Source organism: Vombatus ursinus, unplaced genomic scaffold (assembly GCF_900497805.2).
Source record: "Vombatus ursinus unplaced genomic scaffold, bare-nosed wombat genome assembly UNPS02001287.1, whole genome shotgun sequence".
NCBI lineage: Eukaryota > Metazoa > Chordata > Mammalia > Diprotodontia > Vombatidae > Vombatus > Vombatus ursinus.
Genome location: NW_020941065.1, coordinates 9,846,588 through 9,860,424, shown reverse-complemented (window position 1 = coordinate 9,860,424; position 13,837 = coordinate 9,846,588). Strand labels below are relative to the sequence as shown.

Here is a 13,837-nt window from a genome sequence, read left to right as displayed (position 1 = left end):
TGTGTTCTAGGCTCCCTCCTAGCTCTGACATTTCCCTGTTCTAAGAACGCTCCCAGTTCTGACATTCTTTGTTCTAAGGGCCCCCCAGGAGCCTTGGAGCCATGTCTCCCCGCCCCCATTCCCCTCACCCTGACCCAGCTCACCAATGACCAAAGTAGAAGCTCCCGTGTTGGTGAAGGTGGGGCCCAAGGAAGAAGGCTCGCCTGCCCCAATGGCCATGACCCCAGGGAGTGAGGCCATGATCAGGTTCTGGGGCTGCTGGTTGATGCCTGGGGGCATTGGCTCTAAATTGTGCAGAGCAGTCAGAGTGCTGACGGGGGGAAGGGTTCCCCCAGAGGCTGAGACCTGCACAGGAGGAGAGAGAGTCAGTCCTGCAGTCAGTATGGAGAACCAACGAGAGGGGCGGCTCATAAAACCCAAAGGAGGCACACCTGCCACCATCTCCCCATCACCCCTCCCTACCCCATTTTACAACCTTCTTCATTGGAAGACAGTGTGTCTACCACAGTGGGATTTCCTCCGGGGGCACTAGCTCCATGCAGGTCTCTGGCCCTAGTCTGGGTCAACACCACTCTTTGAGAGGGTTTCCCCTAAAGGGAAGAATGGTCCAGCAGAGAGAGCACTGAATTTGGAATCTTGAGACTTGAGTTCAAACCCCAGTTCTGCTAACTACCCATGCGACCCTGGACAAATCACTTCATCTCTGGGCCTCAGTTTCCTCATCTGTAAGGGGTTAGAGTCTGTGTTCTTTATTGTTGTTGTTCAGTCATGTCTGACTCTTCGTGACCCCATTTGGGGCTTTCTTGGCAAAGCTACTAGAGTGGTTCTCCTTCTCCAGCTCATTTTACAGGTGAGGAAACTGAGGCAAACAGGGTATAGTGACTTGACAAGGGTCACACAGTAAGTGTCTGAGGCTGGATTTGAACTCGGGAAGATGTGTGTCTGACTCCAGGCCCAGGGCTCTATGCACTATGGCGCCACCTAACTGCCTTCTGTGCTCTTTAGGATCCCTTCCATCTCATAACCTGGCTGCATCTTAATTCCTGTTGCCGACGCTCACTGTGGCCGAGTCACTTCAGTTCTCTGGACCTCAGTGTCCTTGTCTCTAATAAGCGAGTAATTGTCCTTTTCACTGCCCCCCTCACAGGGTTATTGGGAGGAAGGTGCTTTTTAAAATTAGAAAGGATATGCCCTACAGGACAATTGAAGGGGAAGGGGATGAGAGAAGTGGGGGAGAGATAGAAGGGAGGGCAGACTAGGGGAAGGGGTATTCAGAATGTATGCCATCTTGGGGTAGGGAGAGGGACAAGATGGGGAGAAAATTTGGAACTCGAACTCTTGTGGAAGTGAATATTGAAAACTAAAAATAAATTAATTAATTTTTAAAAATCAGAAAGGATATTCTTGGGAGACACGGTTTGGTATCAAGTCCCATCTCTGGGATGCTGACTGTGTGACCCTCGACGAGTCACTCTCTGTGCAGCGTAGGTACTGAATCTGTGCTACTGAAGGGAAGCCCTATACTGATGCATCCACCAATCTGATGATCCGCTTTTCTTAAAGCTATTTTTATTATATAAAAAATTATTATTTTTTATTTTTTCTTCTATAATTTTTCTTACACAATTATTATTGCTTTGGTGGCAGCCCCAGCCTCTTTGCCACCTTCAGAGAGCAGGAACAGGTTGCCAAGCTTAGGAATCGTCCCAAGAACTGGAGTGGGTGCATTCCTGCAGCCCTGGGCACAAGCCAACGGATCTGAGTAAGCTCGTTGTGGGCTGATACTCATTCATTTGTTATTTTTTTTTTTCCCCTAGCACAGCTATGGTACAACTTAACACATAGTTGTTGTTTCATTGAATGACAAAGTGAATGAATGATTGATTGATGTTGATAACTGGATCTACTGACCCCAGTAGAATGGAAACTCCTTGCACACATAGTGACTTGCACACAGTAGGCCCTTTAATGTTTGTTGCATTGAATTGAATTGAACTGAGTGTCTGCCAAGGAGGCTACCCAGGATGCTCCTGGGCATTCCTACTGGACTAGAAAAGAGGCTTCCATGAGTGGAGCTTTCTCTGTAAGAAGCAGTGTGAGCTAAGGGAAAGAATGAGATACTGGCAGTCGGCACAGAACTGTTCCAGCTCCCCTCTCTGAGCCTCAGTTTCCTCATCTGTAAAATGATGATACCTACCTCAGAGTGGTGTCATGGGCGCACCAACTGGCCTTGTTATTCCTGGAGCAGAAGAAGGGGGAGGGAGTGGTCCTGGCTACCAGGGAAGCTGGAAGGAGGGCCCTGGCTGAGCTGGCACTCACCAGCTTGGCATCAGTGCTGAGCAGGCTGTGGCTGGGCTCCAGGCCTGGTGGGGAGATCTGGTGCAGGACGGTGGGTGTTGTTACCATGCCGCCCCCTCCGTGGCCGCTGCTCCCTGATGATTCTGCCTCGCTGGTCGGCTGTTGACTGTAGCGTACACCTGGAGCTAGGGTGGGGGAGTGAAGATGAGGCCCAGACCCTCAGATCCCTTCATCTCCACCCTTCCCTATGTCCTTTCCCAGTTTTCTTGTCCCTCCTTCCCCCACTCATGCCCACCTCCTCCACTCAAATGACCCTAGAGGATCAAAGTCATCTGGAGATCCAAAGCTAAGTCCTCCCCCTTCTGCATTACCACCAGCCAGCACTTACCATGGACTTTGCTGGGGGAGATGGAAGGTGGGGGGAGGCCAGGGGAGCCATGTGCTGACAGTGAAGGGCCAGGGCCAGGCTGGGGCCCGCTAAACGTGTCCATGGCTAACTTATGCCGAAAGGCCTCTTCCTTCCGCCGATTGGCAAACCAGTTGTAGACGCGTACCTCGGTGACCAGGTTAGAGCCCAAGCCCTGGGCCTGTGATGGGGAGACCCCTCTCTGGATGCACTCAGCCCTGTGGGGGCATCACCCAAGCCTGGTGAGCTCCACAGTGGGGATTGTGGCAGGACGGAGGGGCTGGGAAAGAGGGATCACCCACCACCGAACTGTACTTAGTTTCTCTCGAGATAGAAGCCTCATCGCTAGAGCTCCCTGCTGTTCCCCTCTCACTCCTATCACTTCTGGAAATTCTCAGAATCACCAAAGTTCAACATGGGAAAGAACCTCACAGGCCATCTCGTCTAATCCTAATCCAATCAGGAAGTGTCCCCTACAAAAGGTATAACCTTGAGAAGGGAAACCCAGAGTGGGGGGAGGAAAACCCATTACTTCCTAAGGAAGACCAGGATTGCTCTCATGATTAAGAAGTTTTCTCTTATAGTAAGACAAAGACTACATTTGAATGTAGTCTTCCAGTGCTCCCAGTTCTGCTCTCTGGGGCCAGGCAGGGCAGTCTTAACCTTAGATCATCTGGGCAGCTACAGCTAGGGCTATTCACCAGCAAGTTCCTATCCAGGGACCTGAAAAGTTTTGGATAACTGCAGGGTACTCCTCAGAGAAGGAGGAGGAGGTCCCACTTCCTCCCCAGAAGAGAAATAGGTGAGCTAGCAAATTGGGTGTAAGTCCTGCCTGCTGAGAGTTTGGGAGTGGGGGAAAGGAGGCAGGAGGAGATGGGAACAAGCCAGAGGGATCCTGAGATTAGAAATTAACTTCATCTGAATCTGTGCCTGGCCTATTCTCCTGGAAAGTCTGTGGACAATTCCTGTTCTTTCCTAGGGCTCAAACAATAACTGGGTCAGCACCAGGGACAGGGACAGGGACAGGAAGGGAGACAGAGGGAGGGCTCTCAGATCCTTGAGCCACGCAAGCCTTTACCTGTTACACTCTTCCACCAGAGCCTCCCTCTCCTCCTTGCTGGGGTTCTTCTGCCTCTCATAAGCCTGGAACAGGATCTGCTGAGAGGCCGGACCCCACTTGAAACGGTTCCTCCTCCCCTTCTTGGTGGGCAACTCGTCTCCCATGGGCTCCTCAGTTAGTACGCCCTGCCCCGCGTGGGTGAATTCTGTGGGTATGTGGAGCTGTGAGCAGATCCTACCCTACACCCTGGGTCCTAGGTCCCTGTTTGCCCTCCACTGCCTGTGGTCATTTGAATAAGGTGGACATCTGCCCACCCTTTTCCCAAAGGCCCAGAAGGAAACTGGACAGGTCATCCCTAGGGAGAGGACCTAGCTCTTCTGCTCCCACCTGGAAGAGGGATGAACAAGTTAGGAGTAATGGAAATAGTTTCTGGATAGTGGGTTTGGGATATAGGAACACAGGGTCATGCCCTGAGCCCTGCTAATTCTTAGCCCCTATCACCAAAACTGCCCTAGATAGGGGGAATAGACAGTATCCATGAAGTGTGATTTGAGGGACAAGAAAGAGCTCTCAGCCTCCAAATATTTCCCCCACTGTCATTTCATTTGCTGCCCCGCTTTCACCAAGTACCTCACATTTATTTTGTACTATGTGTCAGGCAACTAGGTGGCAAACTAGATAGAAAACTGGGCTTGGAGTCAGGAACATCTAAATTCAAATCCTGTCTCAGATACTTACTTAGCTATGTGACCCTGGACAAGTCATTAAACATTTCTCAGCCTCAGTTTCCTCATCTGTAAAATGAGGGTAATAATAGCACCTATCTCATGGGATTGTTGTGAGGCCCAAATTGAATAACATTAAAGCATTTTGTGGCTCTCAAAGTTCTATTATAAATGCTAGCTAGTATTATTACTATATATAGTTGTCCCTTCCACATCATAACTTTCTCCATCGTGGTCTTGATATATCGTGAGTTGGTATAAGACATTAAATGGGAATTTGGGGGAAGTTTTGCAGAGGCTGTAGATGACGTGTGAAGGCCAGCAGACAGCACAGAAAAAAATTAGAAACTCAGGAATGCATAAAATTTTTGTATAGTATTATATAATATCAACCCAAATTTTGTAATAAGGTAACTGTGAACACTCCATAAAAGAAGAAGAAAAATTCAGACTCCTTCTCTGGTACAAAGGGAGAGCCAAAAATTTTATGTAAATTTTCCAGGTTACGGGGGCGCTGCACCCCTAACCTGCATTGTGGAAAGGATAATTGCACACATATATACATGCTGTCTCCTCCCCACCCCCCACCCCCATTGAATACAATCTCCTTGAGGGAAGGGACTGCTTCCTTTTTGTCTTTAGATCCTCAGCACCTGGCACATAGTAGGTCCTTAACAAACGTTCCTTGATTTGGTTGATGTTAGATATCGTCTCCCTCCTTTCTCCCCCGCCCCCCCCAACCAAATATAAGCAAAAAGTTCAGAGTGACCTACAAACACGAAGATGCCAATGGTTGTTACTTACGCTGTGCCACCTCCCGCTGCTTGCGGACATACCAGGTATACAGGGCAGCCCGCTTCTGAGTTTTCATGGGGGTGCCTTTGTTGAGGTGCTGGGACAGGTGGGACTGGTTGAGACCAGTGGTATCTACCACCTCCCTCTGGGGAATGTTGTGCTGTTGAAGGTAGGACTTGACCATCTTTGCCACACGCCATGGGTCCTCCCTGGGAAGAGTAGAAAATTACTGTAGCAAGTGTGGGGAAGTGGACTCCAGGAAGGCTCTCTCTGGCAATCCCCGAGACTGCACTGGGGTCCCTTCAGGCCAGCCTCCTCCTGGGAAATGAGGAAATTGAGGGGATTAGGACAGCAAGTGGTTAATGGTCAGAATTGAGTAAACCACACTGACTCCATCTTGTGACTTTCTGCGGCTAGCTCAGTTCCCTTTCTATTCAGTTATGAGTCCAGCCCAACTTCTGATTTGTCAGAAAACTTTATTCAATTGTGAGAATTGGGAGAAAATCTTATTATATTGTTTGAACTTAGCGCTGCATGGCTGGGAAGCTATACCACCTCTAAGTGCTGTTTAGAGACCCTTAATTAAGGACCTCAGTTATACTGACCAGAAACCCAGTCAGACCTGAAGATTGAGGCGAGGAATTTTCTCACACTATACATCTCAAGCAACCCATATGTCTTACCTGAAAACTGGCCCCATATCGATCACTCAGTTATTGTTCCCATGCTACCTTGATTATTTACAGACTCTTGGGGGGAGTAGGACACCTTTTTTTTTTTCTGATTTCAGGGAATTGAACCTGTTCACTCTCTCTCTCCCAACTTAGAAAGTCCCTTATTTTTCCCCCAATTAGTAATCAAATTACCTAATGTTGTATCCTGGTTAATTGTTTCCTTTTAATTAATTGCCTTATTTGATTCATTGCTTTTAGTGTATAAAAACTCCCCCTGTATTCAGGGTCCAGCCTAAGCATGAGAAGCCTAACTTGTTAGGTAATTGGCATGCAGTGTTTAAATAAATGGAAATGTTCAGAAGCTAAACTTTTGTTTCCTTAGTCATTTCCTCCTCTATGGTAGGCAGATAGGTACTCACACAGCCATTATAAATTTACAAAATGAGCCAAAATGGGGGGAAAATACCCTGGGCATACCCTGAACTTTGTTCTTTTCAGCCCAATCCCCTACACCTCCTAGATCTCCGTTGTCTGTCCTGGACCCAAGAATCGCAGTTCATAACACTGACTCTCGATACTCAAGACTGCAAGTCATGAAAGAATGATTCAATAATGGTCACTGGATTGGACTAACAAAGGCAGGAACATGGTTGAGATATTTTTGACTTTCAACAAAGGTTTTTGGGGTTTTTTTTGTTTGTTTGTTTTACTTTGCTTTTTGCTTTTTGGTGAAGCAATCGGGGTTAAGTGACTTGCCCAGGGTCACATAGCTAGTAAGTGTCAAGTGTCTAAGGTCGGATTGAACTCAGGTCCTCCTGACTCCAAGGCCAGAGCTCTATCTACTGTGCCACCTAGCTGCCCCAAAAGGTTTTTTTTAATTCACAAAATCCATGAAATCAAAAAGTCTGAGCATCAGAAGGAACCTCGGCGGCCACCCTCTCTAGTCCATACCTGACCAAGAATTCCCTCTACAGCTTCTCCAAGAGCTCATCTTTTTGAAAAGCCCATTACTTCCTGAGGCAGCCTAATCCCATTTGGGACTGCTCTAATTATTAGCAAGTTTTCCTTTGCATTCACCTTAGTTGCCTCTGCATTTTCATCCATCATCCCCAGTTCTCCCCTCTGGAGCCAAATAGAACAAGTTAAGTCCCTCTTTTAACTGGCCATCTTTCAAATACGCAAAGAAAATTGCCACAGAGCGTGCCTCCTGCCTCTTGGTGAAGAGGTTCTTGGTGGATGGTAGGTATAGAACGAGGCACATATTTTTATTCTTGGACAACAAGTTGATTTATTTTGCCTAATGCTTCATCAGCTGCAAAGGAAGGTTCTGGGGGGGTAAGTGACTGTGATAACAAAAGAACAGAGCCTAAATAAAATAATTTTAAATAGAAATCTTAAAAATTTATCGTGTTTCCTTCCCCAAGTCTTCTCTTCTCCAGATTAAAATTTTCCTAGTTGCCTCAACTCTCTCTTGTGTAGAATAGTCTCATAGCAGTAATAGTGGTTGATAATAATAACTAGCATTTTTACAAATATCATCTCATTTAATCTTCATGATAATCCTGGGAGATAACTGTCATTCTTATTCGCATTTTACAGATGAGGAAATCAAGGCAGGCAGAGGTGAAATGACTTGCCCGGGGTCGTACAACTTTGTAAATATCTGAGAAAGGATTTGACCTCAGGTTTTCTCTATTCCAGGTTCAGCTCTTTATCCACTGTCCCGCTTAACTGTCTTTTCTTTGGAGAATTTGCTCACCTGAAAACTTTCTACGTCAATGGAATCATAGGTGCCCAGTCCTTATCTTATCACACTATTGACTCAAATTGAGTTTGCAGTCCATGAAAACCCTCAGATCTTTTTTTTTTTTTCACATGAACTGCCTGGCCATATAGCTCCTTTCCTAAACTTTTCCAGTGAATTCTTTGAACCCACATACGTTTCATTTTATTGGATTTAATCTCTTGTTCTAGTTGTCAATATCTTTTGGGATCCTGACCCCTATTCAACCCTAGCATCTGGGTTATTTGGTTATTTTAGGTTTGATTTCTATAGATAAATACATGTGTGTGTAAATTTATATATTTCATATATAAATATGTGTATAAAGGTAAATAAGTATTTTGTGCATATACATACATACATACACAAACTTATATGTACCTATGACTTAGGTACAGATATATTATTTGATTTAGAATATGTTATCACATGATGGACTGCTAGGTAGATAAAGGGCCAGGCCTGGACGCAGGATTCATCTTCCTGAGTTCAAATCTGGTCTCAGATACTTACTAGCTATGTGACCCTGGGCAAGTTACTTATGCCCCTTTGCCTCAGTTTCCTTATCTGCAAAATGAGCTGGAGAAGAAAACGGCAAACCACTCCAGTATCTCCATCAAGAAGGCCCCAAACGGGGTCAGAAAGAGTTGGACACAATTGAAAACAACTGAACATGTTGTCACCCGATCTTTGAACATCTTTCTCCTTTCAGTCCTTTTCTCCTTGTCTTTTCTCTCTTCTCTTCCCCCTGAGTGGAAGCAATAGCTTAAGGACTTTGAGATCCTTTCCCTTTTGGTAATCCCTTTGTAAAGATTCAGAGCAAAGAGGTGTTTTTTCTATTTATCTCCTTCTTTCTCCCAGTTTTTGTCCTCCATCTATTTGCCTTACAGAATCTCTAGCTCCCTTCCAAGCCCAGCCCAGGTGGCACAGCTCCTGAAGCTATTCCTGAGTTCCCTGGGTATTTCCTCTTGAAATTAATCTGTATGTGCCTTATATTTACTTGTCTGTATACATTTTTATCCCCCTCTCAGTAGAATGTCAGTTCTTTGAGGGGAAAGAGGTTGTTTTGTTTCTGCTTTTTTATATCCCTAGCACCTAGCACAATTGAGGATGAAAATGTATTTGTTGAATTGAATTAAATCTGTTTTTCTCTCCTCCTTTTACCTTTACATCCAAGGCATCGGCCCATTAAAAGGAAGCCAGGGATGAATGGACATGGGAAACTGAGGACAAATTTTAATTGATTGATTATCAGATCCTTCTTTCCTTGGATCCTCCTAAGATCAGTGTTCCCTATTATTATTAAAAGGCTGAATAAATTATGGTATGTAATAACAGCTCAGTCTCCCCTGGCTTCCTGAAAGCTAAGTACTTTAAGAACATTTTATGAAGTGCTTTCCAGAGCTCAAACTATATTATAAAGCAGCAATCATCAAAACATTTGGTCTTGGGGCAGCTAGGTGGCACAGAAGATAGAGCATGGGCCCTGGATTCAGGAGGACCTGAGTTCAAATCCAGCCTCAGACACATAACACTCAGTAGCTGTGTGACCCTGGGCAAGTCACTTAACCGCATTGCGTAGCCAAAAAAAAAACAAAAAAAAAACATTTGGTCTTGGTCAAAAAATAAAAAAAAGGCAAGAACAGACCAGACAAAGGAGAATCAAAACCAGTGGAACTCAGTAACCCAATGCCTGATAAACCTGAACCATGAATTACTTAGGAAAGAACTTCTATTTGATAAGTACTGCTGGGAAAACTGGAAAGCAGTTTTAGGCAGAAATTAGGCTTAGACCAACATCTTATACTATATTCCACAATACATTCTAAATTGATACACGACCTGAATAAAAATACAAATTGGAAAAGAAGTAGATCACATAGTTTTCACAGCTTTGAGTAACAGATTGATTCTTGAACAGAAATTAGATAGAAGCAATTTATAGAAGATAAAGTAGATAAGTCTGACTGCATTAAAATGAAAAGCTTTGATACAAACTAATTAATCGGTAAATAGGGAAACCATCAAGTGGGAGAAAAATACCTTTGTATCATATTTCTTAGATAAGTATTTAGTATCCAAAATATCAAGCTGGCTACAGAAATACATAAGATCAATAGCCTTGTCAAAGAGATAAGTGGTCAAAAGATAGCAACAAACAATTTTCAAAATTCAAGACAGCCAAGTGGCTCAGGGAATAGAGTTCTTGACCTGGAGTCAGGAAGACCTGGGTTCATATCTAGCCTCAAATACTAGTTGGGTGACCCTGGGCAAGTCACGTAGCCCCTATCTGCTTCAGTTTTCTCATCTGTAACATGGGGATAATAATAGCATCTACCTCCCAGAATTCTTGTGAGGATCAAGTGAGATAATATTTTTAAAGTGCTTAGCATAGTACCTGGCACATAGTAATCATTTAATAAATGCTTGTACCTCCCCCAGCAAAAAAAAAAAAAATGAAAATTATTAACAGCCACATGAAAGAATGCTCCAAATCACTAATAAAGAAATGCAAATCAAAACAGTACTTGAGGTTTGATCTTGGATCCAGCAAATTGACAAAAAAAAATTACTCAAGATGAGAATAATCAGGGTTGGAAGGAATGTGGAAATACTAATACTGCTGAGTTCAAATTTGAACCTGAGTTCAAATCCAGCCTCATACTCTTACTAGCTATGTGACTCTGGGCAAGTCACGTAACCCTATTTCCCTCCGTTTCTTCATCTGTACAATGAGCTGGAGAAGGAAATAGAAAACCACTCCAGCCTCTTTGCCAAGAAAACCCCAAATGGGGGCAGCTAGGTGGTGCTGTGGATAGAGCACCGGCCCTGGATTCAGAAGGACCTGAGTTCAAATCTGGACTTAGACATATAACATTTACTAGCTGTGTGACCCTAGGCAAGTCACTTAACCCCATTGCCTAGCCAAAAAAAAAAAAACCCAAATGGGGTCATGAAGAATCAGACACGACTGAAAAATGATTGAATAACAAAACATTGTTGTTCAATACATTGTTGGTGTATTAGTCCAATCCAATTTGGGATTCTACAAATATAATTGAGGTATGATACATCCACAGACTGCATCAGCTTGCTCAGTCAATGTAGTCTCTCAGCATGAATGGCTGGGAGCTTGCTTCTAGAAAAGTAAGGAAATATGGAAGAAATGCCTTGGAGAAACCAAGGAGCATGTGTGGACCATCTGTAAATGGTTCTGGTCAGCTCTTTAATTGTCTATGGAGGTATTCCAAAGGGCCTATCCACTTTGGCTACTTTCTCTTCTCTCTCAATCGATCTTAAAAGATCTTGATAACTCCCTTACCCATGGCATCCAGTGAGAGATCACGCAGTAAGAGCGTAGGCCTGAGGCCCTTCTCCATTCTAAGGTCATTTGGCCCTAAGAAACAGGCCTAAGTCATTCATCTTTTTGTTTGTTCTTTTCCATTCTAGGTGAAAGGAGTGGAGTTTCACATAGTGAGCTCAAAAGATTGTCATGAGGGTGTCTGGCATCTTCCAGAGCGTGGATCCAGACTGGATGCTGCAGCCAGTTCAGCACTGATGTCCCAAGGAGGGAAGTATGACCTTCTCGGGCCCAGGCTGGTCAAAGCTAAGATGAGGACTCGTCCATCAGTAATCCCGCCTTTGGACATGAACTTGATAGGACCAACGCTATGTAAAAACTGAGCTAGGTTTTAGGCCTACTCCTCCAGAGACTGAGTTGGAGTAGGGGAAGAGAATGCCCTACAGGCACTGGGAGAAGTGATTGTAGAAACTAATCGAGGTAAAGTAGTTCAGTGGTCCTTGGGTACTAGTTACTACCCCCTAATGCAGAATGACAAATAATGGGGGCTCAACCAGATGACAGTAAAGAAAAGAGAAATCCCAACCCTTCAGAGAACTCTGGAATGCCAAAAGGAAGATGTAGCCTTGCTGCTTCTGGGAGAGGGAGGCAGAGCATTCATACTACACAAACAATGTGCATAAAATATCCATATCCTTTGACCCAGGGATTCCACTGATAGGCATATACCCCAAGGAGATTATTGATAAAAATAAGTCCCCATCTACACCAAAATATTGATAGCATGACTTTTTCTGGTAACAAAGAACTGGAAATAAAGTAGAGACCCATTGACTGGAGAATGACTAAACCAAGCGTGGTACATGAATGTAATGTAATATTACTGTGCCATAAAAGTGGATAAATATAATGAATGAAGAGAAGTCTGGAAAGACACGAATTGATGCAGGGTGACATAAACAGAGCCAAGAAAATGATATACATAATAACCACAACAATGTAAACAGAAAGGCAACAACTGCAGAACAACCAAAAATGAATGTTGCTACATTGCAGAGAACAAGCCTGGCCCCAAAGAAGACATATGAGAAAAACACCTCCCTCCCTCACTTCTTCATCGATGTGGGGTGGAGGGTAGAATCCACAGTTTTGGAACATTACATATATTGTCATATTTTTTTCAATTGTCTGTGGATGCGTCATATCTCAATTTTATTTGTAGAATCCCAAATTGCTTTCCACCAACAATGTATTAGTGTTACTGTCTTTCTACAAGCCTTCAAACATTAACTATTTCAATCTTGAGTCATTTTTGCTACTTGCTAGGTCAGACCTCAGGATTGTTTTTATTTGCATTTCTCTTATTGTTGATGTATTGATTTGTTTTACTTTTTTTGTATTTTTCGTTTTTCTTTTTTTTTTTAATTCTTTGTTATGAAGAATTATAACAGTCTGGGAAGGGGAGGAAGAGAGATCCAGGGAGAAATAGAAGTAATGGAAAAACAAAAGACATCAAAAACATTTTTTTAAAAGTTCATGAAGTGCTATCTTACTGTAACTCTATGATGAAAGTATCATTCTCCCCTATTTTACAGATTAAGAAACTGAGGCTCAGAAAAGTTAAATTCCTTTCCCAGAAGCACAGAGCTAGCTCTTGCTCTGAAACGTTAATGTACTGTTTTCCCTTTATTTTCTTTTGTTTTCTTTGCTTTTGGTCCAAATCTGTAATTTCATGGGTACAGGGAACTCTGGGTAAGTAATCTCCCTCAACCAAGGCATATGGGCAACTCATCTGCACCTTATATTATTAATAATTTATACAGTGATTGGGGCATCTAGGTGGCACAGTGGATAGAGCTCTGACCTTGGAGTCAGGAGGACCTGAGTTCAAATCCAACTTCAGACACATGACACTAGCTGTGTGACCCTGGGGAAGTCATTTAACCCCAATTGCCTCACCAAAAAATAATAATAATAATTTATACAGTGATTTAAGATTTTCGCACAGTGCGTTGCATACTTCATTTGATTCCCAGAACAACCCTATTAGGTAGATATTATTATCCCCATTTTACAAATGAGGTAACTGAGACTGAGAGTGGTCAAGTGACTTGCCCAGGGTTATACAACTTGTATATGTCAGAGCAAGCTCGAGATCAGTTCCCTATCTACTATGCCTCCCTGAGAGATGACAAAGATGGAGACAAAGAAATATAGGAAGACTTGTTTGAAGCAAAGAAAGTAAAGAACCTTTAGCAGAATCAGAATCAAAATCAAGATACTGAATTTGCATTAAAAAAGTCATAATAACAGCAACAAAATATGGAAAAACACATGGAATAAAAAGATTGGAAGGGAACTCAGAAGCAAACAGAACATACCTGTTCAAGTTTTGGGTTTTGTCAGTTAGTATACATTTTACAATTAAATTATAGATACATTGGAATTTAGAGCTTTATGTATGATCTCAATTTGTGAGTGCTTGAGTGTTTGTCGATGATTAATAAATTTTTAATTTTAGAAATAACTCCCGGGGCAGCTACGTGGTGCAGTGGATAGAGCACCAGCCCTGGAGTCAGGAGTGCAAATTCGGCCTTAGACACTTGACACTTACTAGCTGTGTGATCCTGGGCAAGTCAGTTAACCCCATTGCCTAGCAAGCAAGCAAGAAAGAAAGAAAGGAAGGAAGGAAGGAAGGAAGAAAAGAAAGAAAGAGAGAGAGAGAGAAAGAAGAAACAAAAGAAAGAAAAAGAAAGAAAGAAAGAAAGAAAGAAAGAAAGAAAGAAAGAAAGAAA

General features: G+C 43.4%; 1 protein-coding gene across 2 annotated transcripts in view; it reads right to left on the bottom strand.

Moving 5' to 3' along the window:
- The window catches only part of HNF1A (HNF1 homeobox A), a 29,896-nt gene that overhangs the window by 4,376 nt on the left and 11,683 nt on the right, over positions 1 to 13,837 (bottom strand). For both annotated transcript variants that reach the window (XM_027862870.1, XM_027862882.1), the window contains exons 2-6: positions 5,294 to 5,493; positions 3,783 to 3,969; positions 2,687 to 2,922; positions 2,320 to 2,483; positions 144 to 345 (exon numbers count right to left, since the gene is read on the bottom strand). In XM_027862870.1, the coding sequence (XP_027718671.1) occupies positions 144 to 345; positions 2,320 to 2,483; positions 2,687 to 2,922; positions 3,783 to 3,969; positions 5,294 to 5,493 (989 nt within the window). The remainder of the gene's footprint in view (positions 1 to 143; positions 346 to 2,319; positions 2,484 to 2,686; positions 2,923 to 3,782; positions 3,970 to 5,293; positions 5,494 to 13,837) is intronic.